A 24,001-nucleotide genomic window follows, 5' to 3' on the forward strand; every position below is an offset into this window, starting at 1 on the left:
ACATAAAATAGTATTTGGTAACTCTATTTTTATTTATTATTTTAAAAATAATTAATTAAAATTCATTAAATTTTAAAAATAGAATTTTTTCTCTTACAAATTTTTTTTAAATAGTTTTCGACTTTTCGTTTTTTGTTTTTCTTCTCTTCTTCAAATCAACACATCATTTTGTATTGTTAAATAAAAAATAAAAATTATCAAACATATTTTTATTTTTTAGAAATAAAGAAACAAAAATAAAAATTATATTTTTATTTCTGTGTTTAAAAAATTCAAAAACAAAAATTTTACCAAACACAACTATAATTAACTTACTATTAAATTTTTTTTTTATAAGTGAAATGAAGTACAAATAAAGAAACATAAGCGGATGAATTATTGCCAACCAACAAGCTAATTGTCTCGCCAAAAAGTATCCAAAGTTCAAATACGAATCACTAAGAAACAAAGCAAATCGATATAAGACAAATTTACCCTAAAAATTTAGACAAAACAACTTGAGACCACAGAATTAAGTCATCCGAACAAAACAAACTTAATATTTATCAATTTTTATTTACTAATAAATTTTGTTAACTTTCTATTTATTGATTAAACGTGAGCTTTTGTTTTAGAATAGTTTGGAACATTCATAACATAGGAAATGAGATAATTGAAAAGTACGTAAGCTCACAAGTCATAATTTACTTTGTCTTATTGTACTACTAAACCTAGCTATATTATTATGACGAGGTCCATAGGCATTTTGCTTACGAATAACACAAAGTAAAATCACGCTCTTGTTTGACAAAATAATAAATTAACTCGATCAATGACTCGAATTTAAAGTAAAAAAAAAAAGGTTTTGGAAGTATATGATTGTTTCAATCTTTCTACAATCTTTTATATAGCTGCCTCAATAATATCAATATATATATAAACATATCTATATATTTATACATATATCTTTACATGTTCAAACGAGGATTCCAGGTACTATATACGGTAGGCATTTTCCTAGTCAATCATTTATGATTATTTTTTTTTTTTTGTCAACAGAGCAGGTGAGTCTGCTTCCACTGGGGGTCCTTTTATAAGGTTTGACTATTTAATTGATTTTCAAACTCATGGGATGGAACTGGTAAAACATGAAATAATAACATAATAATTATCACAAAAAAGTTTTTTTTGGTCTCTTTCGTATTATTAGACTATTGAGTCCTACATAGAATAAGTGTAAAAATATTGAACCTTTAATAAAAACATGTGTAACTTCACTAATCACTAATTGATTTTTAGATGGAACCTTATGATTCTTGTCATGGTATCAAAAGTCAATTCCTTAGCGGACATTCGATCTACACCGATCAAATGAGTGAGCCAAGCCGCACGAGATCCGCATAGTACAAAAAGACACTTGAGATCTGAGATTCAGATAATGCGAAAAGACACTTGAGATCCAAAAAAAATAAACGAGCTGAAAAAAAAATAGGCCACTTGTAATCAGGTGATTCAAGATTGAGCTGAAAAAAAAATCTTTGGTACTTTTCATATTATTAGACTATTGAGTCCCACATAGAATAATCATAAGAATATTGAACCATTAATAAGAACATGTATAACTCTACTAATCATCATTTGGTTTTTAGACGGAATCTTACGATTCTTGTCACATATAGACACGTTACCGACTTAACCCTCGTAAAAATTCAAACAATCATAACACTTTGTATACATAAAACCTTCTATTATTGCTTTTTTTTTTTAAAAAAAAATGAGAAAGAGGTCGAAGAAACCTCCTCTCAATAACAATATAAACCCTCACTTATGGCGGAGGAAAACCTTGGTAACAAGGGAAAAAAGAACACAAAGATTACAACCATAAAAACACCCATTCCCTACGAAGGTCCAAAAAGAAAACATCCTCAAAATCTTTCGTTCTATACATCCACGTGGCTACCCAGAATCTTATCTTATCCCAAAGAGTATCTACTGAAGAAGAGGACGCGTCAAAGATCCTACTATTCCTCTCCAACCAGATAGCCCAAAATGCAGCTAGAACAGTACACTGCCACAAGCGCAGCTGCCTCTTACCGCCCTCCATATGAGAGAGGAATAAGTGGGCGCAAGATGAGGGCATACACCAAGAGACTCCAAACTCATGTATAACTTTACTCCAAAGAGCACTGGCAAACGAGCAACAAAGAAACCTTCTATTATTGCTCAATTGTTGTTAGACTTTTTCTCGTTTCTTTCTCAAAATGATAGTAACAATAGACTTGGTGTTACTTACCAAGAACTTTCTGTAATTGGATACTTTAGTTTCAAGTTAGTTTGCTTCATGAAATTATCTTGGAACTCTGCCACCAATCTTGTAAATTTAAAAAATTATTAGAAAGATTGTTTGTTTCATTGGTTTAGACATCATTATGGAAAATTCTACCAACTCCAACCTGCTTTAATCTTTGTATCGTATGCCATATTAGTGTAAAGTTAAACTTAGCTATCTAACAACTCCAGCTTTGTTCTCTTTTTTTTTTAATATATCTTCATAGACTTATTCCACAAACTCAGTCCTATAAATACCCTTTAAGGTTCCCTTCAATACCATCAAACCAAGTCTTGTGATCTTCTTCTCTCATCTTACAAAAGAAAAAAAAAAGATACCAAGTGTTTCTTTTGTGTCCTTAGAGAGTTTTGATTGAGAGAACAAACATTATGGCTCAGCAATCTTTGAGTTTCCTCTTAGTTCTTTCTCTCCTTGCTTTTACCCCACTTTGCTTGTGTAACAAGTATCAAGGCGGTTATCTGTACCCGCAGTTTTACGACCACTCATGCCCCAGAGCTCAGGAGATTGTCAAGTCAGTTGTAGCCATGGCTGTAGCTAGAGAGGCTCGCATGGCTGCTTCCTTGCTTAGGCTGCACTTTCATGATTGTTTTGTTAAGGTAAATATGATCGAATGAACTAAAAGCCTTGCTGCTAGTACTATATGATTACTATAATTATTCAAATACTTTCATCTACTTTTTTTCAGGGCTGTGATGCATCTTTGTTGCTCGACAGCAATGGGAACATAGTGACCGAGAAAAGGTCCAACCCGAACAAGAATTCAGCTAGAGGATTCGAAGTACTCGATGAGATTAAGGCTGCACTTGAGAGGGAGTGTCCCAACACTGTATCTTGTGCTGATATTTTGGCTTTGGCTGCTAGAGATTCTACTGTTATCGTAAGTCAATACACTAACTTGTGTGACCTTGTAATGTTTTGGCATAACCAATATTGACTAGGTGAGTGGCTTTGGTATGATTTTTACAGAGTGGTGGACCCAACTGGGAAGTCCCTCTTGGAAGAAGAGATGCCAGAGGAGCAAGCTTAAGTGGCTCAAACAACGATATCCCAGCTCCAAACAACACTTTCCAAACCATTCTCACCAAGTTCAAACGCCAAGGACTTGACTTGGTTGATCTTGTTGCTCTCTCTGGTACACTTTGTTCACTACTTTTATTCTCTTTTTTCAACTGTCTTTTTCTACTTAGTTGGTCATAACATAGTTATAATAACAATGTTGCAGGAAGCCACACCATCGGAGATTCTCGTTGCACCAGCTTCAGGCAGAGACTTTACAACCAAACAGGCAATGGCAGACCAGACTACACCCTTCACCCAAGCTATGCTGCAGAGCTGAGAAACCGGTGCCCGAGATCCGGCTCAGACCAGAACCTGTTCTTCTTGGACTTTGTTAGCCCAACCAAGTTTGACAACACCTACTACAAGAACTTGTTGGCCTCAAAGGGTCTTTTGAGCTCTGATCAAGTTCTTGTGACCAGTAGTGAAGCCTCCAAGAACTTGGTGATTCAGTATGCTGAGAACAATGAGCTCTTCTTTGAGCACTTTGCCAAGTCAATGGTTAAGATGGGAAATATTTCTCCATTGACTGGGTCAAGGGGAGAGATCAGAAAGAATTGCAGAAGGATCAACAGTTACTAAATCACTATATAAGTGGAGAAGTTGATGAAATGACATCTATTGTGTTTTTTTAAGTTACAGTAGACACTACTGATGGAGTGTTCTTTGATCATTTTTCTTTATATCTTGAAGAAATATATTTTTACATAATTTATTGTTGTGAGTGCTCCAACTTTAAGGAGACCTCCATTTTCTTTTTGAGATAATAAATATAAAGACTTCATTTTAGCATTCAATTTTTTTAAGCTTAGTTGAATTTTTATAATTATTTTTTTATAATCAATATATAAAAATAGAAAGAATTAGCTAGCATTATAATATTATTTTTAAATAATTAACTTTGAAATCATCAATATCTCTTCTAGTGTAAATAACATAATTTTTTTTTGTTTTAACGGTTTTTTTAATTAACTTTAACTAAATATTCCAAATATATAACAGAATATATAAATTACCATAAACTTAATTATCTTATTTTCTCTTCTCTCCTCACGATCTCTCTCTTCTTCTCATTTCTTTCTTTCTCCTCCCCCATTTCTTCCTCATTTCTTATTTTCTTTCTCACGATCTCTCCTCAGATTTCTTCCGGCGATGCTACCTCTGTCGCTGCCTCCAACGACGACGATGACAAACTGGTTTTTCTTCTTCTTCTTCTTTCTTTCTTTCTTCTTCTTCTTCTTCTTCTTCTTCTTCTTCTTATTCGGTCTTTCTTATTCTTCTTTTTCTTTCTTCAAATCTAGTTTGATTCTTTTTCTTCTTTTTCACATCTGATTTTGAACTTCATATTTGATTTTTCTGGATTTTTTTTTCTAAATCTGTTTAAGTAACCAAGTATTTGACTTCATATTTGATTTGATTTAAGAAACGTACTTAAGAAAAGTTGACTGCTATTATTTAATGTAGACTAGGGTAGTATAAGAAACTAGGTAGTTGAATATTTTAAGGTACTTTTAACATATGAAAACTTAGGTTAGCTGATTAGTAATGATCCTTCCATATCATCCCAGTCTGGTTATGGGGGAACACCAATGCCTTTTTTTGGAGAAACCAAGGTAAGTCTTTTTTTTTTTGGTCGTTGCCTTTCACTCTGTTTTGAGTGTGTTTTGTGGGAAGTGGAAGTAAGAAAAATGGTTGATTAGTAGATGGATTTTAAGGGTAGAATTTTTGTTTGGTATGACTATTTGAGGGAAGAGATGAGTTAAGTAGATGAAATTTAATTCCTTATTTTAGCAAATTGTTAGTTTAGATATTGAGAATAATTTAGGTGATCAATGCTCACTGGAAGTCTACTTTGAATTACATTTACATATTTACCTTTAACATCGTATCGTAAAAATAATTACCTAGGGTAGTATGATAATTTTCCGTCAAAACTTTCTTCTTTACTCTCTCCCTCCTACTAAACAGGGGAGGGGATTTTGATATTATGTGATTCCACTCATACCAAAGATAACACGAGAAGAGTGTGCTCTTTTTCCTCACCCATTTTTACTCTTTTCCTACCTCCTACCAAACAGAGTCAAATAATATATGTTGTTATTCCTAACAGAAACGTGCAACTCTACTGTGATAGTGTTGATATTAAACATTTGTATATTTGAAAACATACTTGTGTTTTTTTGGCACCTGGGATTATAGATAACTTTCTCGCACTGCTTTTTTCCACGAGAATCTGAAATTCTGAAAACTACATAAAGATGTTTGGTTGAAAATGGCAAAAGTTGTCAAAAGGTTCTTCCCTGTGATGTTTAGATCAATTGGATATAGGTTTAGCAGCCAAACGTTCATCAAATAAGGTTCTAACATAAATATTTATGTGTTTATTAATTATTTAAAGAAATAGAACTAGAACGTTTGCTCAAAAAATGTATCCATAGGTTTACAAAAATTATTCAGAATACAAGCATAGGCGGACCTACCTATTACCTAGGGGGGCAATTGCCCCTGCTGACTTTTCCAAATCCCTTTAATTATTTGCTAAAAATATAAAACTTTAATGCCAATTACTTCAATCACGTGTAGTGCCCCCCTCAAATATCTCAAAAAGTAACTTTCTACATAAATTAAAAATAATAATATAATACTTCAAAAAATATATATAATAATATAATAAAATAAACTCTTAAACTTCTATCAATACACATATTTCCACTCACACCACCTTTTTCTATCTATCACTAATCATTATCAGACTATCACACTTCTCTATAATCCTACTACTCTATCTCTCTAATCTTTATTATTTTTTTTTATCTTCTAACATATCACTTATCAGTTCTTTATCTTCTAACACTTCTCTATAATGTTATTTACTTCTAATCTATTATCTGTACGAATCTTTTAACTCAAAGTCTCAAAGACTAAAATCTAAACCTACTCCAAGACTCCATGACTGGATCTGGGACCACATTTTCAAAAGGTAAGTTTATAATATATAATATAATATTTTACTTTTTAGAATATTTGATGCTTAGACATTGGAGTTATCTTTAATTCTTTATCTACATTGCAATTGTCAATAGGTTTTAAATAGACAGTAATTTTTTTTTTCAGTTAGTTTCAGATGGGCTTTGAATTGAAATGCATGCCCATTTTTCTTATTGTTTTGGAAATTTTATTTTTTATTACTTATCCTAAAAAAAGCCAATAAATTGGACAAGAATAATATATAAATATAACAGATCATAGATTGGATTTATATTAATAGACAAATTGACATTAATTTATTAAAAATTAATATATATGTAATATGTTTATGTTTATGTGCTATATATATTTGCAGCTTTATAATTATAATTATGCCTCATTGTCCATGTTTCTTCTATAAACAAATTATTCAATATAGACCATTATTAATATATTTTACAGATAATAATTTCTTGTTTTATAAATTTATTTTTATTTCATATTTGAAACAGGTATGGAAAGATATTATAAAAGAATTGATCCAAATTTATCACATCCTCCGGCACCGAAAGTAGATATTGATTGCAGTACAAAAAGCCATTGCAGTACAAAGAGACATTGCATCTCAATTGATATGAGTGATCTTCCTACTGATCCTGGACTGCGAATTCCAATTTCAGATTATAGCCTGAATATTCAAGATCAAATTCGAAGACATTATTTGCAGCAAGGGCCTTGTCAACCAAAAAATCATAAATTTCTTCCGAAACTTTTTGGAGGCGTGGAGCGTCGGTTCAACATTGAATGGTATGATCAATTTCCTACTTGGTTAGAGTATAGCATCGATAAAAATTCCGCATTTTGTCTATATTGTTATCTTTTTAAGCAAAATAATGGAAAACAAGGTGGTGGTGAGATATTTGTTAGTAAGGGTTTTTCAAATTGGAAGAAAACAGAAACATTTGCAAATCATGTTGGAAAACATGATAGTTCTCATTACGAATGTTACAAGAAATGTGAAGCCTTGATGAATGAAAAACAACAAATTCAACACATTTTTGTCAAGAAAAACGACAAAGATCGAAAAAGTTACCGTGTTCGATTAACTGCATCAGTTGACAGTATTCGATTTCTTCTACGACAAGGTCTTGCATTTCGTGGTCATGATGAGTCTGAAGATTCTAATAATCAAGGTAACTTTCTTGAACTTCTAAATTTTTTGGCTGATCATAATGAGGAAGTTAGAGCTGTTGCTTTGAAAAATGCTCCTGAAAACCTTAGATTGACTTCCCCAAGGATTCAGAAAGACATTGTAAATGCATGTGCTGTTGAAACAATTAATGTTATTATTAAAGACATGGGAGATGCTGTATTTTCTATTTTAGTTGATGAATCTCGTGATGTATCTATAAAGGAGCAAATGGTTGTAATGTTTCGATATGTGGACAAGAGAGGGTATGTGATTGAACGATTCATAGGCATTGAACATGTTCCAAATACAACAGCAATCTCACTAAAAATAGCAATTGATAAGCTATTTTCTAAGCATGGGTTGAGCATATCTAGACTACGAGGTCAGGGATATGATGGAGCTAGTAACATGAGTGGAGAATTCAATGGTTTGAAGAGTATTATCATGAAGGAGAATGAATGTGCTTTTTTTGTTCACTGTTTTTCTCATCAACTTCAATTAGCACTCATGGGTGTAGCCAAAAAACATGATTTAATAGGTATTTTCTTTTCTTGTAATTATATATTAATACTTGTTATTTAATAAACTATGTAACTATGTTTCCATTTAATGATTTGTATTAATAAAAAAATTAGGTACTTTTCTCACTGTGGTATCCAATGTGGTGAATATTGTTGGAGCATCATCTAAGCGTCGTGACATTCTTCGAGAAAAACAAGCTCAGAAAGTCATTGAAGCCTTAAAAAGTGGACAACTTTCAAGTGGAAAAGGCTTAAATAAAGAAAATGGGATTAAGCGTCCATGTCATACACGATGGGGATCACACTTTGGCACTTTGGTAAGCTTCACTATCATGTTTTCATCTATCCTTGATGTACTTGAGGAAATTACAAATGATAGTTTGAATAGTGACCAAAAATATGAAGCATCTATTATGTTACAAGTGGTGCAATCATATGACTTTGTGTTTAGTTTGCATTTGGTAAAAAATATACTTGGAATCACAAATGAGTTGTCGCAAGTCTTACAAAAAGGTGATCAAGATATTGTGAATGCCATGGATTTAGTTAAAGTATGCAAGGAGCAATTACAAATAATGAGAGATAATGGATGGGATTCCTTAGTAGAAGAAGTTTCTAAGTTTTGTGTGGAATTCAATATCGATGTTCTAAATATGGATGGAATGTATTATGCTCAAGGAAAATCACGACGTAGAGCTCTGAAGCTTACAAATTTTCACTATTTTCGTATTGATTTTTTCAACAGTGTGATAGATTTACAACTACAAGAGCTAAATAGTCGTTTTAATGAAGCTAACACTGAGTTGCTACTTTGTGTAGCATGTTTGTCTCCAAATAATTCTTTTGATGCTTTTGACAAGGAAAAGCTAATTCGTCTTGCTCAGCTCTATCCTCATGATTTTTCTACAGTGGATTTGAGGGTACTTGAATTTCAACTTCAAACTTATGTTGATGATTTGCGTTCACATACTGAATTTTCAGAATTAAAAGGAATTGCTGACCTTTCAAAAAGATTAGTGGAGACAAATAAACATGAGGTATATCCATTGGTATATTTGCTTATTAAATTGGCATTAACACTCCCAGTTGCAACAGCTTCAGTAGAAAGGGCATTTTCAGCTATGAACATTGTGAAAAATCAAATGCGCAACAAAATGAGAGATGAATGGTTGAATGATAGCTTGACTGTGTATCTTGAAAAAGATATATTCAATACTATTGACAATGAGACTATTATTCATCGTTTTCAAAACATGAAAACTCGTCGATGACAACTTTAAATATATGTGTTGAATGATTGCTTTATTTTTTTAACTTTTTGGAATATTGAGAATGCTTTTTAAGCATCGGTTTGAATGAGTTTGTAATCAATATTAACTTTAAATATTTACACAGTAAATTAGTTTTTTTTTTTTTTTTTTGGCATTGAGAAATATTTTTTGTTAGAAATATTTTTTATGCCCCCCCTAGTATCAAATCCTGGGTCCGCCACTGAATACAAGTACAAGAAATAAAAAAACAAGCAAACAAAACTTTTGATTTTTCTGGATTTTTTTTTTCCAAACCTGTTTAAGTAACCAGGTACCATGACGTCTGATTAATTTTATTCATATATGATTTTTTTTAGACCTATGAGTAACCAGTTACGATAACGATTAATTTAGATTCTTTTGTTTAGATTTGATTTTGTTTTTACACTTGACTAAGTAACTAGGTACCATAGCAATTGGTTTTTTTTTTAGATTTGATTTTTTTTTCAAACCTCGCTGTAACCAGTTACGATTATGATTAGTTTAGATTTTCTGTTTGAATCTTATTTTTTTCCAAGTCTGGCTAAGTAATCATTTACCAATGCAACTGTCTCTGTTTTTTTTTCATTTTTTTCAGACCTAGTTGTAACCAGTTACTTTCAAAATCAATTTAGTTTATTTTTTTCATATCATTTTTTTTCTTCCAAATCTCACTGAGTAACCAGTTACAATTCAGTTGATATTTTGATAATGGTACATTACTTAAAAAAAATAAAAATTATTTTTATAGTTGTAACCAGTTACTATAACACCTCTTACATAATAAAATTGATTTTTATAGTTGTAACCGATTACCACACATCATTAAAAAAAAATAGACAGTGGCGTATGATTATTATCACAAAAAAAAAAATCAAAATTGTTTTGATGTGATTCTTGATGATGCCACACCAGCAAACGATGACTGCAGAATCGGTTAACTTCTTCTTCTATAGAAATCTATGCATATATATATATATATATGTGTGTGTATGTTATAGATTGAGCCCAGAAAATGTGAAGCTTATAACAAGAAAAATATGATAAAATAATCAAATCTACGAAAATAGATGATGAAAATTTAGGAATAATAACCGGCGTAAGCATACTGTCCGAAGTTGAGAGCTGCGTGGTGAGCGGAGGCTGTCCATGCTATGTTGGTGACGATGTCTATGAGGTCTTGCTTCGTCTTTAGGTCCGGCCACCCGGGTGCGTCCTTCTTGTCAACATGACCTACAGTTCTGATCTCAGTCCACCACGCTTGTAGCTCTTCATCACGCTCTACCTCGCTTGAGCTAGCATATAGTAATGGTTCACGTAGTCTGTGACCCATTGTTTGATAGAGCTCCATATGAGAAGACCATCGTTGGCATAAGGGTAATCTTCAATTATTAACCTTAGATCATGTTCACTATTCTTGTCCTCAACAGCCATTCCTCTACAAATAATGAGGCCAATATTATTGATTTGTTTCTTTATTTGTTTATATGATGTAAATAATAATAAGGTACATATAAACCCCAAGAGGTATCTCAAGTGGTAAGGGCGAACTTGAGGATCTTACCCATCCCAGGTTCGATTCCCCACGAGCGTCTGAAAACCTTCTTGGGGCCACTGGGGCAGTCTCCGGTCGAAAAAAATACCCTTTGGGGCCAATGTGCCACTTAGGGTTAGCGCCAGGACCTCGAGGGATTAGTGGGGGTGGGGCCCCTGATACCCTCGGTTACCAAAAAATAATAATAATAATAAGGTACATATACCTATTGATTAGGTCAGCTTGCAATGCTTGTAGGTCAAATCGCCATTGTTTGTCATAGATAACAGAGCTCAACTCCATAGAATATTTTCCTGGCGCAAATGCTGTTTCAATGACACCACCTGCATTAATCAAACTTTCTCGAGCAAGAGCGTTAATCTCCATTGTGTATCTGAAATGTGGCTTCAACAATCTATGGATAGGATGCATAGCACTGAGCTGTAAAAGATAAATTTAGGAATAATAATAAACTATGAAAATAGATGATGAAAGTAAATTTAGGAATTTTCAAAGAATTATATAAAAAAATATTTTATCAAATATAAATGATAAAAATTAACACAAATAGATTAAAATTATTAAAATAATTTCAAAATATATCAAAAATAGGTACTAAAAAATAATAAAAGATAAAATATGGTATACAAATAAAGTTTTACAAATATATGGGAAAAAAAATTCCATAAAAATATAAACAAAAAAAATATGCCATAAAAACTTTAAAAAAAAAAACTGCCAAATTTTTCAAAGTTTATAAAAAAAATCTCATATGTGGTGTAATTTCCTCAAAAATTATTACACGTATTTTTGTAATTTTTATAAAATTCTTTATTTTCATTTTTTTTTTAAATTTACAATGTTGTGTGTAATTTTTTCTAACCAAATTTATGGGTACGTAATTGGAGGAATTTGAAAATTCCTAAAATATAGAAATGATGTTCAAAAGTAGAAAAATGGAAAAATTCTCTCACATTTATTTTTTTTTCTCTTTCACGGTGGCTAACTAGGAATGAGAATTTAGTCCAACAAGGCGATACAACATGATCACCTGCTCCTAAAGGTGTAAGTTTTCTTTGAAATAAATGGGGTGAGGAGTGAGAATTCTTCATTTAAAAATTGGCAAGTCCAGTGGGACGGTGGTGGCATTGCTTGTTACGCGTCATACCCGTTTATGTATTTTTATTTACTATGATTTTTTATTTTCAAATTATACTCATTTTATGTATGTTTTATGTTATTTATTTGATGTGGATATGATAGTTCAAATACAGATGTTGTTTCTTGGAAAATCGCCCCACCTCATCTATTGAGAGTGCTCTAATACCTCAAATTCCATAGGTTGAAACCCTATTGTGGTTGCGTTAAAGCTTCCAAGTTACCAACCTAGTTGCTTCATCCAATCACTAGCAATGACAATATCAATTGCCAAATTCAAGTGTTCACACCACCCTTGGCAAGGACAAGATGTATTCTTGGACCAATTTCAAAGATTGTCGAGAGGACGATATGTGGTGGCCAAAACATCTTGCAATCGAAGGCTTCTCTGCCTCGTTCATGTTGTTTTAGGCACCACCTTGAGACGCCCCACAACATGGGATTTTTAATCTAGTGCTTCACTTTCGTACTCATTGGAATAATCCGGAGCTTAGACCATGCTTAATTAAATATGAGAATTAATAAGGGAAAACATCAGTTTGGCTCCTGTTTTTTTCCCGAATACTCGATCGACCTCTGTGTTTTGCAAAATGGATCAAAATAATACCCTGAGCCCAAATGGGCTGAATTTACAGTTTGGCCCCTGTGTTTTGATTCATTTTGAAAAAACAGATGGTTTGAATTGTCATTTAGCAAAATACAGGGGCCGATCGAGTATTCGAGCAAAACACAGGGGTCAAAATAGTATTTTCCCAATTAATAATGAAGCTAGGGGACTAGGGGAGGCCATGACCCCTCTAATTTTTTTTGTAGAGTGTTGTTATTTGACACCTTAAGGTGTTCAACACCACATGATTAGTTAGTTATACCCCATAATGCTTATTAAATTCAAATAAGTGGGTTCCAATATTGGATTGCACCAATAGCGATACGCCACCTCCTTATGGTGTTGGTATAGACGATATCAACAATGCAAAGTCTGTTCCAAATTAAAGTCTATTCTGTTATATGCTTTGTATATATATTTATTCTAATTAATATTTGCTTAGCTAGTCTTACTGCTATTTTCTAGCACTACTTTACGTGAATTGGTTCTCCAAAATATATTGTAAATATCCTGTATTTGCCTATTTAAAGGCTGATAATATTAATGAGAAATCTATCTCTTCTATAAACCTTTATATGGTATCAAGAGCCCACACGATCCCACCCTATTCTCCTTCTTTTTTTCTTCCTTCCAATGGCGAATGAGCAGTCCACCATTCCTAATACTTAGGGCTGACAATTCGTGTAAACGTGTCAGATTCGTGTCGACACGATTATGACACGACACGATTAAGGTAAACACGAACACGACACAATTATTAAACGGGTCAACACGACACGAACACGATAACACGATTATGACACGATTAATTATAACTATACGAAAAAAATCATAAAACCTATATAAAGTATTCGTGTTATCGTGTCTGACACGACACGATTATTAAATGGGTAAACACGATTATGACATGACACGACACGATTAAGGTAAACATGAACATGACCCGATTATTAAACGTGTCAAAAACTCAAACACGAACACGACACGATTATTAAACGTGTCGTGTTCGTGTTTACCTTAATCGTGTCATGTCGTGTCGTGACCCAAATTGCCACCCCTACTAATACTAATGAGCCTGCTAAGCCATTTACTATTCTCCAATTGCAAAACACCATCAAATTAACACCCACCAATTGCATGGCCTGGAAAACTCAGTTGCAAGCAACACTTCTTGGTTATGATCTGTGGAAATATATCGATGTCTCTTTTCCTTCTCCTCCCAAAACCATCACCACTGCAGGTGTTTCTGCCCCCAACCCAGCAGCCTTGACTTGGTTCCGCCAAGATCGACTAGTTTTTGGTGCTCTCGTTGGGGCCCTTTCCCAAGTCTTGTACCTCTTGTCTCTCAAACTAGCACTGCCAAGGAGGCGTGGGATATCCTTTCCTCCACATATGCTAGTACATCACGTGGTCACGTCAAACAAATAAAGACTCAGCTCTCCAAACTTACTCACACTAATCAATCGATTCATGAGTATATGCAAGCCATTGGTGATGGCTCGTTCCTTCCCATATCAAATACTGGTTCTTTCTCTCTCACCACTCCTTATAAAATTTTTAATTTCTCTAATGTCCTACATGTTCCATCTATCTCACGAAATATCCTCTCCATCTTAAAGTTTTGTCAAGAAAATAACACTTCAATTGAATTCTTACCTTCTCTTTTTCGTGTCAAGGAACAATCGAAGGGCACCACTCTTCTCCAATGGCCATCTAAAGCTGGTATTTATGAATGGCACCCGAAACCTCCTCGAGTCTACACAAGTTTCAAAAAACCCATTCATGATTGGCATCATTGGCTTGGGCATCCATCTAGTTCTATTCTTAGACCCAAGTTTTCATTATCTATTTCTGATTTCTCTATGTCGCATTGTATTTCATACAATATAAATAAAAGCCATAAGCTACCTTTTTTTGATTCTACTCTTACCTCTCGTGCTCCTCTTGATTTAATTTTTACTGATGTATGGTCTAGCCCACTATTATCAAATGACAATTACAAATATTATGTGATTTTTGTTGATCATTTTACAAAATACACATGGTTATATCCTCTCAAAAAAAAGTCCGACACTGAACAAACTTTTTATCATTTTCAAGCACTTGTTGAGAAATTTTTTAAGAAGCCAATACTTCAAGTGTTTAGTGATAATGGTGGGGAATATGTAAAACTTAAACCTTACTTTGCTCGTCATGGCATTTCTCATCTTACTACTCCTCCTCACACTCCGGAACATAATGGGTTTGCGGAGGGTAGACATAAGCACATTGCCGAGACTAGTTTATCCCTTCTTTCTCATGCCAAAATTCCCTTAAATTATTGGCCATATGCATTTGCTACAGCCGCATATTTGATTAATCGACTCCCAACTCCAACACTTAATAATGATTCTCCCTATCTTCGACTTTTCGGGACTGCACCCAACTATTCAAAATTGCAAAATTTTGGAAGTTTGTGTTACCCATGGTAGCGTCCATATGCTAGTCATAAGCTTGATAATCGGTCTCTTCCATGCATCTTTGTAGTTTACTCTCCATCACAGCGTGCCTATTGTTGTTTACATCTTCCAACTAACAGGGTGTATGTCTCTAGGCACGTCAGATTTGTGGATAATGTCTTCCCCTTTCCCACCTTTAGTCCAACATCTCCTCCCATCTCTCCTACCAACATTGCTGAATGGTGCACAGTGGCCCTTCCCATTGCATTACCGCCTCCTATGCAGCCCACTGTGCAACCTATTGTTGAGCCTCAAACACCACCTACTGTTACCATCTCACCACCGCCCTCACCTCCCCAGCCGTCGTCCACCACCCCGCCAACTCTTATTGTCTCACCTAATCTCCCTTCACCACCACCTCCTCCACCCACTAGAACCATTGTCACTTGTCTACGAAATAATATTGTTAAGCCCAACCCAAAGTTTGTCAATCCAACCACTACTCAAGCTCAATCAACGGAACCCCGTAACATTACTCAAGCTCTAAAAGATCCCCAGTGGCGTCATGCCATGATGGAGGAATATGATGCTTTGGTTCGTAATGCTACTTGGGAACTTGTTCCCTCTCACCCATCTCAGAATATTGTTGGCTGGAAATGGGTTTACAGAGTTAAATACAAATCTACGAGTGCAATTGAGTGTTACAAGGCCCGCCTTATTGCTAAGGGTTTTCATCAACGGCCTGGGATTGATTATTCATAGACTTTTAGTCCAGTTATCAAACCTACAACGGTCAGACTCATGCTCTTTCTTGCAGTCACAAATGGGTGGAATATTCGACAACTTGATATTAACAACGCCTTTCTTCAAGGTAATCTCAATGAAAATATCGTCATGTCACAGCCTCCGAGTTTCCTGGATAAAGATAACCCCACTCATGTATGCAAGCTTAAGAAGGCTATCTACGGCCTCAAACAAGCTCCGAGAGCTTGGTATCAAGAGCTCCACACTTATCTTCTATCTTATGGATTTTGCAATTCTATTGCTGATTCTTCATTGTTTATCTACTGGTATATGTTGACGATATTATTATTATGGGTCCTTCATCTTCAGCTCTACAAGTGTTTCTCGCTAGCTTAGCCTCTTGCTTCTCCCTAAAAGACTTGGGGTCACTCTCATATTTTCTTGGTGTTGAGGTCCTGCCTCATGAGCATAGGTTGTTCTTAAGTCAAAATAAATATGTTCAAGATTTATTAGAACGTACCAAGATGTCAGATGCTAAGCCGGTACCTACACCCATGGTCACTTATCCCTCTCTCAACCTCACTGATGGCTTGCCTTTAGCTAATCATACTGAGTATCGTGCACCAGTTGGCAGTCTACAATATCTATCCTTAACGAGGCCAGACGTTTTCTTTGCGGTTAACAAGCTCTCCCAATACATGCACAAGCCTACGAATCTTCACTATGCTGCACTCAAAAGACTCCTTCGCTACCTTAATGGTATGTCTCAACATGGTATTATCATCCATCGCCAATCTCTATCGCAACTTCATGCTTTCTGCGATGCGGATTGGGCGGGTGATCGTGATAACTACTTATCTACCACTGGCTATATTGTCTATTTGGGATGAAATCCTCTCTCTTGGAGTTCAAAGAAACAACAGGGCCTCGCTCGATCTTCGACAGAAGCCGAATTTAGAGCTGTGGCAACCACTAGTGCTGAGGTTATATGGTTTCAGTCTCTTCTCCAAGAGTTAGATATTCATCTCCAACAACCTCCTAGTATTTACTGTGATAATCTTGGAGCAACTCATTATGCGACCAATCCAGTTTTTCATTCACGCATGAAGCATCTAGCACTGGCCTTCCACTTCGTACGAGATCAAGTTCAGAAAGGCACACTTCGTGTGCAACATATCTCAGGCCATGATCAATTGGCTGATTGTTTCACAAAGCCACTACCTAAGTCTCGTCTTCATATCTTATTTACTAAGATTGAACTTGCTCAACCACCGTCCATCTTGCAGGGGAATATAGACGATATAAACAATGCAAAGTCTGTTCCAAATTAAAGTCTATACTGTTATATGCTTTGTATATATATTTATTCTAATTAATATTTGCTTTCCTAGTCTTACTGCTATTTTCTAGTACTACTTTACGTGAATTGGTTCTCCAAAATATATTGTAAATATCCTGTATTTGCCTATTTAAAGGATGATAATATTAATGAGAAATCTATCTCTTCTCTAAACCTTTATAGTTTGGCACCAGTGGTGCCCTTAGCAATTTTTTTATATCTTTGTACAATGTATTTTTGATAAAAATTATATATTTATATATTTTGTATATATATTGTTAGGAAATGTGTATTTTGTCTCAATGAAAATAATAATAAATTACAACTCTATGTAAAATATTACAAATAAATAATGATTGATTAAAAAGAGATACAACTCTATAACTGAAAATTACAAATAAACAAAGAAAATGAAGAAGAAGAGAATAGTAAAATACAACTCTAAGCAAAAGGTTACAAATAAAGTAAAGTGTTTGAAACAAAATAAAAGAAAAGATTACAACTCTTGAACAAGAAATACAAGTAAATAGAGAAGAACAATATAAAAATGAAAAGCAATAGAATGAAAGAAAGGAACAAGAAACAAAGATAAACAACTCTCACTCACACTACCAAAGTGAAGAGTGTTGGGGATCACCAACTTGAACAAGGTTTGAAACTGTTTACCGAGATTTTCGGAAACTAGACTAATGAATATTAGCTAAGACTAATGATATGGAATTTAGGGGATTAACACAGGATTTTTACGTGGTTGGGGCGTTAATGAGCCTTAGTCCACGAGTCAGTTGTATTAGAGCTTGGAAAGTCTTTTACAATGGAAGTTCTCTCTATGTTTTGACAGAGTAACTGTATATAAGTTGAAGAGAGATCCTTTTTCCAGTGCTCTATCGCCTGTATTTATAGGCTCATAGGAACACTGGACCTGGGCCGGGTATGACCCGGGCCCATCAAAGATGGGGATACTCTTGGCTTCTCTGGCGGAAGCTCAATACAAAAGATAAAAATACACAGGCCCAAGAATAATTAAGGCCCAACGGGGGCGGCCCAAGAACTATATGTCGCCCGATAAAATGGTGCTTTTGGCCTGGGCACTCCGAGTTACGAGGCAGATTCAGGGGACAAAACCAGTCAGTGTACTTGGCAACGCAGGTCTGAAACAGCGGCGTGCAATCCCGATGTGACCTTTTCCGTAGGTGAAAAGTGGGGACAACCCCCATGCGTTGTGGGGCGGATTCAGGGTCACGGATGCTTTTCCTTGCCATCTTGGAGGAATTGATCTGGGTACATTTACCTCTGTCCCTCTTCGTTTACCAGGGGCCCGGACCGTTTACCGGGCTCCAGGATCGTCTGTGCATGCACTCCGACCGTAATCCCAGCTGACCATACATCGCCTGGGCGACTGTCCTGGATCACCTTCTCGGACACCATCCGGGTCCGGAACTACACTTGGGCCGTAGCCCTTGATTACTCCCGTACCGAGCGGGCCTGGGTTGGACCCATATCCGAACGCCCAGCCCATGGGCCAGGACCATCGTCCCGGGCCCACGACAGGAAATGGGGATAACAGAAACCTTTGTCCAAAAGCTTATTTCCTCCTAACTCAAGCACTAAGGGATCTCTCACAGATTGTAGGAAATGCTTTATGGAATTATCAAGCCTCAAGGTGTTTCTAGCCAAGTGCTCTAATGGATAGAAATGTTGTGTCTTACAAGTGAGCTATAGGCTCCTGTTTATAGAGTTTAGAGGTACCTTTTGAATTTCAAATTCCACCAACCCCCATGGCTGTTACCAATGTTTAATTGGATTAATATGGAATTAAAAATGAGATTTGGGAGTTATTTTGGTTTTTTGAGCCGTTCAACAAAGATTGAAAAAACTGAAGAAAAAAAATTGACAGTTTTTAGCCTGTGGCCGCGGCCAGAGACATTAGTGGCCGCGACCACTAGCCTCTGTCCCACAGGCCGCGGCCACCAACATTCAGTGGCCGCGGCCACCGACCATTTTCAACACTAAAAAATGTGTTGTTTTTCCAAACAGTTCCAAACCATCCCAAATGATTTTGTAACTCACAAAACACATTATTGAGGTTAAAATCATATCTCTAACAGCCATATAACATATGGCTTTATGAAATTCATCTCAATATTGTGTAACAACAAATTTACACAATAAAGGGTAATATTTGGAAGTTACAAATTTGTAACACCAAATATGTTACATTATTTGGATATATCTCATATATCTAAATATTGTAACTCTCTATTATATGTTACAATATGTGACACTCTTTGTCACATTTATTTAATCTAAAAACATTATATTATAATATAATATAATATTACATTATATTATAAATTAATATAACATATATTAGTATAATCCTTATTGAATTTGTTTTTTTGGATAGTAATATGCATTTTCCACTCTTTTGGATGATATGCCTCCTTACTTAGGTTGTTGGGTTTGTATTGTTCTCTTGTATTTTTTTTTTCAGAAAAAAGAGAAAAAAAACCAGTGTAATTTTTAAAATATTTTCATGGCATATAATAATAATAAAAAAGTCAGTATTGAAATTTGAAAGAATGGCAATACACCATTGATGTATGTACCATTACTCCATGCATTTTTATTGGCTACTAATATGAGCAGCAGCAGCAGTACTAGGACACTCATTTAAAACAACTCCCCTTCTTTGCACTGCAAAAACCCATCTCTCCTTTTTGTGTCTCTTTCTCTTTCTTTCCACCATTTTCAAAGTATGTAACCTGCATTTCAACATCTGCAGAGAGAGCTCTCCGTGAACAAAAAGTGATATAAAACTACATATGAAGGGCCACAAACGGAGCATGGTCACCATTGCTGAAGTTGAAGGCTCAACCCAATGCCCCCCTGCTTTCAACACCCGTCATCTTGTAAGAACAACCCCAACCCCAACCCAGTTTTTTCTTTGGATATTTTTTCTGTGATTCATTTACTTGTTATAACAGTATCAAAAAAACTAAACTTGGGTAGCACGACAGTGAAGTTGGGTTTCCTTGATGAAAAGGAAAAAAAAAAAAAAAAAAAGATTTTGGTTTTGTTGAGGTTCTTACCCAGATTTAGTTTTGAAAGGGCTCCAAGTTTTTAAATATTTTGTTGTTGGTTTTAGATCTTTTGGAGACTCGAAAATGTGGAAGTGGAAATCTCTCAATTTCATTCTATGTGAAGAAAAAATGTTCTGTGGTAGAAAAGGAAATAACTTGAGTAAAGTGTTTGGTCAGTCAAAGAAATAATTAGAACAATTAAACTGAATGAATAAACTTTCCAGCTCACAAGAGACTGGTGTATCTTTGTATATTTATATAGAGAAAATAACTACAGAATATTCATGCTCATACACGATTGAGACACGTACCCATTTGTGGGCATAAAATATGGAGAACGTTACAACAAACTTTGAACAAGGAACAAGAGAAATTTTCTCTGGACTATTCTGACTCTAACTGAAACACTAAAACCAGACTAATTACATTAATGCTATGTATTAGCACTAAATAGGATTGTCTTCATTCTTAACACCACCCCTCAAGCGCAAGGGTGATGTTGTCACTCTAAGCTTGTCCACCAGAAATTGAAAACATGAATGACTTAGTCCCTTCGTCAAACAATCTGCTACTTGGTCATGTGAAGGCACATATCTAATCTCCAATTGTTTTTGAATTACCTTGTCTCGAATGAAGTGCACATCAAGCTCGATATGTTTTGTTCGAGCATGATACACGGGGTTACTTGCCAAGGCACTTGCTCCCATGTTATCACACCATATAATTGGTACAGATGGTAACTTAAAATGCATCTCTTGCAACAAACCTTGCAACCATGTCAATTAAGCAGCCAAATGTGCAAGTGCCCTATACTCTGATTCAGTGCTTGATCTAGCCACTACCGATTGCTTCTTTGAAGACCAGGACATTAGTGTATCACCTAGGAACTCGCAGTAGCCCCCAACTGACCTCCTATCATCCGGGCAACAAGCCCAATCTGCATCAGAGAATCCTGTCAAAGATAAATGATTACTTGGAATTATATGTATGTCGTGATGCATTGTACCTTTTAAGTATCTTAAAATTCGCTTGGCTGCATTCCAGTGTACCATTGTGGGAGCCTTGAGGAACTGGCTTAGTTTGTTTACTGAGAAAGAGATATCTGGCCTGGTATGACTTAAATATTGTAGTGCTCCAATCACACTTCTATAGAGAGTAGGATTTTCCAAAATTGTTCCATCATGACCAGACAAAGTTCTACCGGCGGTCAAGGTGTTGGACTGGACTTCAGGTTCATCATGTTTACTTTCTGCAATAGCTCTGCGAGGTATTGTCCCTGTGACAAATAAATGCATGTTTCATCTCTAAAGACTTCTATTCCCAAAAAATAGTGCAAAGGGCCTAAGTTTTTTAGTGTAAATTCTGTATTTAGCTTGTTGATAAACTTCTTTACTTCCTTGCAGTTGTTTCCTGTCACAATTATGTCGTTGACATATATCAAGACTATTATCACAAACTGATTTATCTTCAACATGAACAAAGATGTATCGGCTCTAGACCCTTCAAATTTCCAATCTAATAAGGTCTTCTTTAAATGATCATACCACGAACGAGGAGCCTGTCTCAAGCCATAAATGGATTTTCTCAGCTTACAGACATAATGGGGCGTTGATGCATCTTCAAAGCCTCAGCTTATAAACGTCTTCATCAAGTGTTCCATTTAGAAACGCATTGTTAATATCAAGCTGTCGAATGTCCCATCCTTGACTAACAACAATTGTGAGCACCACTCTCACTATTGAGGTTTTTATTACTGGACTGAAAGTCTCTCCAAAATCTACTCCAGGCCTTTGGTGAAATCCTTTCGCCACTAATCTTGCTTTGTAGCGCTGAAAAGATCCATCTGAGTTATATTTCCTTTTAAATACCCATTTGCTTCCCACATTGTTAAAATCAGACGATTGTGGTACTAAGTCCCATGTATGATTTCCTTGTAGCGCCATAAACTCCTCTTTCATGGCTGTTCTCCAGCCATCATGTTTTAGTGCTTCAGTTACTGAAACTGGTTCTCCTGTCGGTTGATCAGGTTGTAGACTCCCAGTAAATGCTTTGGGCTTGAAGATTCCAGCTTTGGATCTAGTTACCATGTGATGCTTATTTGGTTGTTCTGCATTATCTGCTTGTTGTGTTTGATCAGTTGTACTTTTATCTTGTGTCAATACAGTTTCACCTACTTTTTGAAATTCATCTGTTGGTGTCTGGCTTTCAACCTGAGCATCTACATCATCAAGAAATAAGTTGGGTACTGCTGTGATTGGCGACCCTGTAGTGGTTGTATCTTGTTCTTCTTCAGATTGATATTCCCGAGGTGTGTCATAACCTGTTGAGGAGTTATTCTCACCAAATTGGACTTCTTCACTTCCACTTGTTTGATTATTTATGGTTGGTTGTGTGTTTATTGGTAGTACAAGCCATGACTGCGGCATTGGAACTAATACTTATTTTTCTTCTTGATAAGTGTTGAGGAAGCCTGATGCAAAAGGAAACTCCTCCTCATTGAATATCACATTCCTGGAGATGTATATACGACCTTGTGGACTAAGGCATTTGAATCCTTTATGACCTTCACTAAAACCCAAATTTACGCACTTTATGGAGTGAAAGCTAAGCTTATGTTGCTGATATGGCCTGATGCACGGAAAACATGATGCTCCGAAGATCTTGATCTCCTTGTAGGCTGGTAACTTACCATTCAGCACTTCAAATGGTGATTTGCCCTGTAAAACTTGCGTTGGCAGCCTATTTATCAGGTATGTAGCTATCTGAAAGGCATCTGTCCAATACTTTAGTGGCATGTGCGCCTGTGCCAATAAGGTCATGCCCATTTCGACGATATGCCGGTGTTTCTATAATGCCCCAAATTTCCTAATAAGGTTTAGGACCTTGATTAGGAGGCCGGGAGGGCCATAATTGATTTATTATGATATTTCATGATTATATGCATGTTTATGTGAATTATATTATTATATGATGGTGAATGCATGCATATGGGCTCATATTTTAAATGTAAGGGCATTTTGGTAATTTGGCCGTTGGGGGCGTGATTGTGTAATTTTATGCATATGGGTGAATTATAATTTTACCACATTATATGTGGATTGGTTCGAGCCATTCGACGTGAGACGATCATGGGAAAGCAAGTTTTCGGTCTAGTCATAACGGGATTAAGTTCGGGGCTCGGGGTGAGTCCCGGGGTCATTTTGATGATTAGAACATTACTGGGAATTAAAGGATAATGGGGTATGATTTATTGGCATTTGAGAATGTTGGAATTAGCGGGAATTAGAGAGCGTTAATTATAATTAACGGTATAGGTTGGAAATGACGGATTTACCCTTGGGAGTGTTTAGAAGCTTTTAAATTGGCCTAGGGGCATTCTGATCTTTTGACCTTAAGGATTTATATCATCTTTGAGTGCTTAGAAGGCTGTGGCAGACAGAGTGAAACAGAGCCTTATCTCTTTCTCTCCCGTACAAAGTTTCTCCTTCATCCTCCTTTCAATTTTTGAGAGCCAATTGAAGAACAAGCTAGGGAAATCAAAGCTTGGGGATTCTAGACCTAGCTCAGCCATTGGGAAGGTTTCAAACCAGCTTAAGGTAAGGAATTAAGTCTGAGTTTTGAGCTATACCCTGTTTCTTTCTATTAAGTTTCAGCTTGTGATTTTGATGTATTAGTTAGGAATTAATGGGAGTTTAATTGATGTTTAACTTGGGTTTTGATGTGGGTGAGTTATGGGTGATGTTT

The 24,001-nt window shown here is 35.5% G+C and overlaps 4 protein-coding genes across 4 annotated transcripts; 2 read left to right on the plus strand and 2 right to left on the minus strand.

Annotated features, from left to right (window-relative positions):
• The first annotated feature begins 2,605 nt into the window (after window positions 1–2,605).
• LOC133812696 (peroxidase 72-like) lies at window positions 2,606–4,174 on the plus strand. Its single transcript, XM_062246493.1, has 4 exons — window positions 2,606–2,925; window positions 3,015–3,206; window positions 3,296–3,461; window positions 3,552–4,174. The coding sequence occupies exons 1-4, from the start codon at window positions 2,698–2,700 to the stop codon at window positions 3,965–3,967; spliced, it is 1,002 nt and encodes a 333-aa protein (XP_062102477.1). The 5' UTR covers window positions 2,606–2,697; the 3' UTR covers window positions 3,968–4,174.
• A 2,160-nt stretch (window positions 4,175–6,334) lies between these two features.
• LOC133781179 (uncharacterized) lies at window positions 6,335–9,336 on the plus strand. The gene is made up of 3 exons (XM_062220288.1): window positions 6,335–6,365; window positions 6,865–8,082; window positions 8,180–9,336. The coding sequence occupies exons 1-3, from the start codon at window positions 6,335–6,337 to the stop codon at window positions 9,334–9,336; spliced, it is 2,406 nt and encodes an 801-aa protein (XP_062076272.1).
• A 1,099-nt stretch (window positions 9,337–10,435) lies between these two features.
• Window positions 10,436–14,437, minus strand: LOC133781196 (lipoxygenase 2, chloroplastic-like). The gene is made up of 4 exons (XM_062220289.1): window positions 14,310–14,437; window positions 13,880–14,048; window positions 11,115–11,329; window positions 10,436–10,792 (listed from the first exon to the last, which is right to left on the minus strand). The coding sequence occupies exons 1-4, from the start codon at window positions 14,435–14,437 to the stop codon at window positions 10,636–10,638; spliced, it is 669 nt and encodes a 222-aa protein (XP_062076273.1). The 3' UTR covers window positions 10,436–10,635.
• Window positions 14,438–21,039: 6,602 nt separating this feature from the next.
• On the minus strand, window positions 21,040–21,552 carry LOC133781212 (uncharacterized mitochondrial protein AtMg00810-like). The gene is made up of 2 exons (XM_062220290.1): window positions 21,264–21,552; window positions 21,040–21,209 (listed from the first exon to the last, which is right to left on the minus strand). Exons 1-2 carry the CDS (start codon window positions 21,550–21,552, stop codon window positions 21,040–21,042), a joined length of 459 nt encoding a protein of 152 aa, XP_062076274.1.
• Window positions 21,553–24,001: the final 2,449 nt, after the last annotated feature.

The sequence above is a fragment of the Humulus lupulus genome, chromosome 1 (genome assembly GCF_963169125.1).
Source record: "Humulus lupulus chromosome 1, drHumLupu1.1, whole genome shotgun sequence".
Classification (NCBI taxonomy): Eukaryota; Viridiplantae; Streptophyta; class Magnoliopsida; order Rosales; family Cannabaceae; genus Humulus; species Humulus lupulus.

What these genes read in the sequence shown, in the direction of transcription:
- LOC133781212 (XM_062220290.1), bottom strand. Translation starts at nt 21,552, where the DNA reads ATGCATTTATTTGTCACAGGGACAATACCTCGCAGAGCTATTGCAGAA. An exon ending in AATTTTAAGATACTTAAAAG is followed by an intron (nt 21,210 to 21,263) that starts GTACAATGCATC and finishes TATCTTTGACAG; the next exon opens with GATTCTCTGATGCAGATTGG.
- LOC133781196 (XM_062220289.1), bottom strand. Translation starts at nt 14,437, where the DNA reads ATGAATGGGTTTTTTGAAACTTGTGTAGACTCGAGGAGGTTTCGGGTG. An exon ending in CTTGACACGAAAAAGAGAAG is followed by an intron (nt 14,049 to 14,309) that starts GTAAGAATTCAA and finishes GTGATGTACTAG; the next exon opens with CATATGTGGAGGAAAGGATA. An exon ending in CAAGCTGACCTAATCAATAG is followed by an intron (nt 10,793 to 11,114) that starts GTATATGTACCT and finishes CATTATTTGTAG; the next exon opens with AGGAATGGCTGTTGAGGACA.
- LOC133812696 (XM_062246493.1), top strand. Translation starts at nt 2,698, where the DNA reads ATGGCTCAGCAATCTTTGAGTTTCCTCTTAGTTCTTTCTCTCCTTGCT. An exon ending in TTCATGATTGTTTTGTTAAG is followed by an intron (nt 2,926 to 3,014) that starts GTAAATATGATC and finishes ACTTTTTTTCAG; the next exon opens with GGCTGTGATGCATCTTTGTT. An exon ending in TGATCTTGTTGCTCTCTCTG is followed by an intron (nt 3,462 to 3,551) that starts GTACACTTTGTT and finishes ACAATGTTGCAG; the next exon opens with GAAGCCACACCATCGGAGAT.
- LOC133781179 (XM_062220288.1), top strand. Translation starts at nt 6,335, where the DNA reads ATGACTGGATCTGGGACCACATTTTCAAAAG. An exon ending in TGGGACCACATTTTCAAAAG is followed by an intron (nt 6,366 to 6,864) that starts GTAAGTTTATAA and finishes TATTTGAAACAG; the next exon opens with GTATGGAAAGATATTATAAA. An exon ending in CAAAAAACATGATTTAATAG is followed by an intron (nt 8,083 to 8,179) that starts GTATTTTCTTTT and finishes TAAAAAAATTAG; the next exon opens with GTACTTTTCTCACTGTGGTA.